Below are 3,739 nucleotides of genomic sequence, written 5' to 3' on the forward strand. Positions count from 1 at the left end.
TTCAACCCAGTGACGCCAGCTCTGAAACTCAAACTTCCTCGTGTTACCGCCACGAGAAGAACAAATCACTGAGATAACATTAATAACAACAAAAAGAAAAAGCTCTGAAAGTCACAGTTCGGTGATTTATCATGAAGTCTTACTACACACAAGGGAGATTACGTTTTGATGATGGTTAATCGTCCTCGGAATGACCCAGATGATGTGTAATCCATCACTGTAAAACACGTGAAAAAACAATGGATAAGAAGTCCAAGAAAGAATCCGTGTACTGATATAAGTATCAGACAAAAACCGAAGAATATCGTGTATAATAGGGTAACGGGTTTTCTTTCGAATTATTAAATAAAAAAAATGCCAAGTCTAGTCCACTTACGGTAACGAAAGCGTTCCATACTTACATACTATCACGAACTAACGGTAGGCCTAACTTCATAAATAACGCTAAGTTGTAATTACTTGCAAATTTTCTCGTGTTTAAGATACTTAATCTATCTCAATTTTGCCGTTGAAACACGAACTTCATATTCACGAAATTTACGTAGCACAAAAACCAACTAACAAACTCATCAATGAACCACAGCCAGTAATCAATCAATAACCTAATTACGCCTAACTCGGGTTTTTATCCTTTCAAATAAATTTCCTAAACTTTGAAAAAAAAAATTCTAGACGTTAAGCCACGCGCTCGTCACGTGACATCAACGCTATTTGTCGAAACAACAATACAAATTTATAATGAAGGAAAAGCACAGCCTACAACAGTACTTATATTCTGTTGAGGAAGTTATAAACCATCTTTTACACGAAAATGATTTAACTTAGCTATGTTAACGTAAGGTAGTGATTGATGGTGTGTGTATATACAGTCAGTTTGTCCTTAAACTTATCCCCCACCCCTGGTGGCTCAGTAGCAAGTTTGAGGGCATATAAAGTTAAAAATCGGGTTTTGATACTCGCAATCAGCAGAGCTTAAATAGCCCCATTGTGTAGCTTTCTACATAACAACAAACAAGCCTATAATTTTTCATAAAGAATGTGAATATTATTTCAGACGTGACTTGTGTTTGCCTTTAGTTTGTTTAATCAGGTGCTTAATTATAATGCATGAGGAAGTGAGTCACTGCCCTATTATTTGGACCCAGCATCACCTGGTGGTTAGGTTGCTCGACTCACAATCTGTGTGTCGTGGGATCGAAATCTGTCGCCAAACCTGCTTGCCCTTTCAGCCATGGTAACTTTATAGTGTGTCGGTCGATCCCACTATTCATTGATAAAAATTTGCCCAAGAGTTGGCAATCTATCTCTTCAAAATTAGGGATGACTAGTGCAACTTGTTTTGTGCAAAATAAAACAAAGCCTTATCATTCCTGGGAATATATATATATAGGTGTTGTTAGTATTAAAAGTTAGTATAAAACATTCCTTTATTATTACAGTTTTTGTGAAATTTGTTATAGTAAAAGTCTCTTAAGGATCAAAACATGATTTATACTTTGATATAAGAAATCCAATCTTTCAAAATAACCCCGTTTATTTTAGTTATTATTATTTTAGCCTTTAGAAAACTGACTTAATTATTTTTAGTTCATAACCGTCACCACTACTCGATCTTCGTCCGGAACTGCCGGTTGATCCTCTTACTGCGACGAGAGTTCTATCAAGAAAGACCAAGTATTTTCAGGCCTGCAGAGTGGCGATGGAAATTGCCAGAAGTATGTGATAACCAATGGCATCACTTTGCTGTCAGTGTCAAGTTTCCTGAGGTATGTCTTCAGATAATTTAGCAGCATTTCTTAAATGTGTATGGATCTAAGAATCCTCCACAGGTTTGAAATTTGGGGGGTCATTAATGGACCTTATGATCCATTGTGGACTAAGTGTGCCAAGGATGTGAATCCAAAGGTTCATGGGTCATGTTCTTGTGCTGCAGAAGTGAGCTGTATATGCATTGGGGCCATAAGTGCACTTTAAGAGTGATGGTTAAATTCCACTGTTGGGTCAAACAACAGGAACACGAGAGTGGCTGGGGTGTTATTGACTAGCTGCCTTTCCTCTAATCTGTTGGATTAAAATTATGCAAAGGTAACGATTTCGTAACTTTTTGGGATAGTTCTAAAAAAGTTTTAGGTTTATTCATGGTTTTAACACATGTGTTACTAAAAAATAAACCCTAGGTTTCTTTATGGTTTAAACATCAAGGTTGTTTATATTCCTGGTCTGTTCAAACCTAAATACCTGCCGTGTTTGTGTGCGCGTACTTAATGGGTTAAACATCGGGGTTCTTCATTAATGAACCTTGGGTTTCTTCACGAGTTAAGCAAGAGGTTTTTGTGTAAGTTATCTGGCAAGAGTGAGTTATGAATCTAATTATCTGGAAACATTTGCATGTAATTTTTAACCTGGAAGAAACCTGACTTCAATTAATTATTATGTCAAATGTATAGTCACATTTTATTATATGAATAAGGCATGAGATATAAATCAGTTCCTGCAGGTCCAGTAAAATCTGTGTAATTAACAAGATGGTGATCTAATCTGCTTCTATAACATTAATTTTCAAATAAGTGATTTCATATTAGTGTTTTGTGATGTTTTTCGTTTTCTTTTTGTAACTAATGTGAATCATTCTGTTCCAGGATGATACTGTTTTCTCTGAGTTTAGGATGTTCTTCTTCTTCTTGTTTTTGTTATAATTTCTCATCAATTTGAAGTTCAGTGTAAAAATCGTGTTTATACTTCCTTCACTATCCATTTTACTTTTCTGGTTGATCTTTTACATTCTTGGACACAATAGTTTTCTTTCTTTGTTGTTTACTTTTACATGACAGGTCTTTTTTTGGCCACTACTATTAAGCAATTTAGTCGGGAGTTACAGATTAGACGGTTTTTAAAGTCACCCACATCGAACATACCTAGTTGTTGTTTAGAGTCGTAGAGTTTGTTATGATATTTATCTTAACATAGTGTATATATTATTTTGCAATGTTTTAGGTCACTCCTTGCTAATAAATGCTGTGGGTGACTGTTAATAAGTGCTGTAAGTGACTGTCTGCTAATGAATGTTATGGACAGTTTCTCCTTTTATAAGTTTTCAAATCTGTTACATTTTATTAGATATGACAGCATAAAAATTACTTGATTTTCATAATTCTATATTTGGTTATCAGCTAGCATATTAACTTGTTTTACTTTAATCTTAGACTGGAATACTCTAACGATGTTTTTTGATTTTTTTAAGGCATTTCTCTATATAGACGGACAGGTCTTCAGAGTCACTGCTAACAATCCAGAAGTCATTGATGATTGGCCGTTACATCCAATGAAAGGTGTCAACACTACATTTGTTGTTGGTGCTTGTTGGCAAGGTGAGTAGAAGCATCTTGTTATAAGGTTGTCTTAAAAAAGTATTATCAAATTATGGTTTACCAGATCACATTCCAGTTCAGTTCATACTGAACACATAGGGGTGGGTGACATAAGAGGATCAAATCCCAATGTTGACTCACTATGTCACTATGGTTACAAACCAGGATTGCTGACAATTGGCCCAGAGGTTCACCAATTAGAAGTGGATACACACTTGTCAATTAATGGTTTTTATTTCCACAATAACCTAAAAACAACGGGCATTTTAGACTTAATCCTTTACTTTACCTGGCCTAATTCTATCACCAACCCACTATTTTGTCATTAAAACCTATTCTAGTTTTCTGTAACTAACACAGTATTTTGTCAA

General features: G+C 35.2%; 1 protein-coding gene across 1 annotated transcript in view; it reads left to right on the top strand.

Annotated features, from left to right (window-relative positions):
- Positions 1–3,739, top strand: part of LOC106474400 (calsyntenin-1-like) — a 37,464-nt gene that overhangs the window by 20,959 nt on the left and 12,766 nt on the right. The window contains exons 6-7 of the mRNA XM_022402706.1: positions 1,588–1,766; positions 3,242–3,368. Coding sequence (XP_022258414.1) covers positions 1,588–1,766; positions 3,242–3,368 — 306 coding nt within the window. The remainder of the gene's footprint in view (positions 1–1,587; positions 1,767–3,241; positions 3,369–3,739) is intronic.

This window comes from Limulus polyphemus, unplaced genomic scaffold (genome assembly GCF_000517525.1).
Source record: "Limulus polyphemus unplaced genomic scaffold, Limulus_polyphemus-2.1.2 Scaffold7174, whole genome shotgun sequence".
Lineage (NCBI taxonomy): Eukaryota > Metazoa > Arthropoda > Merostomata > Xiphosura > Limulidae > Limulus > Limulus polyphemus.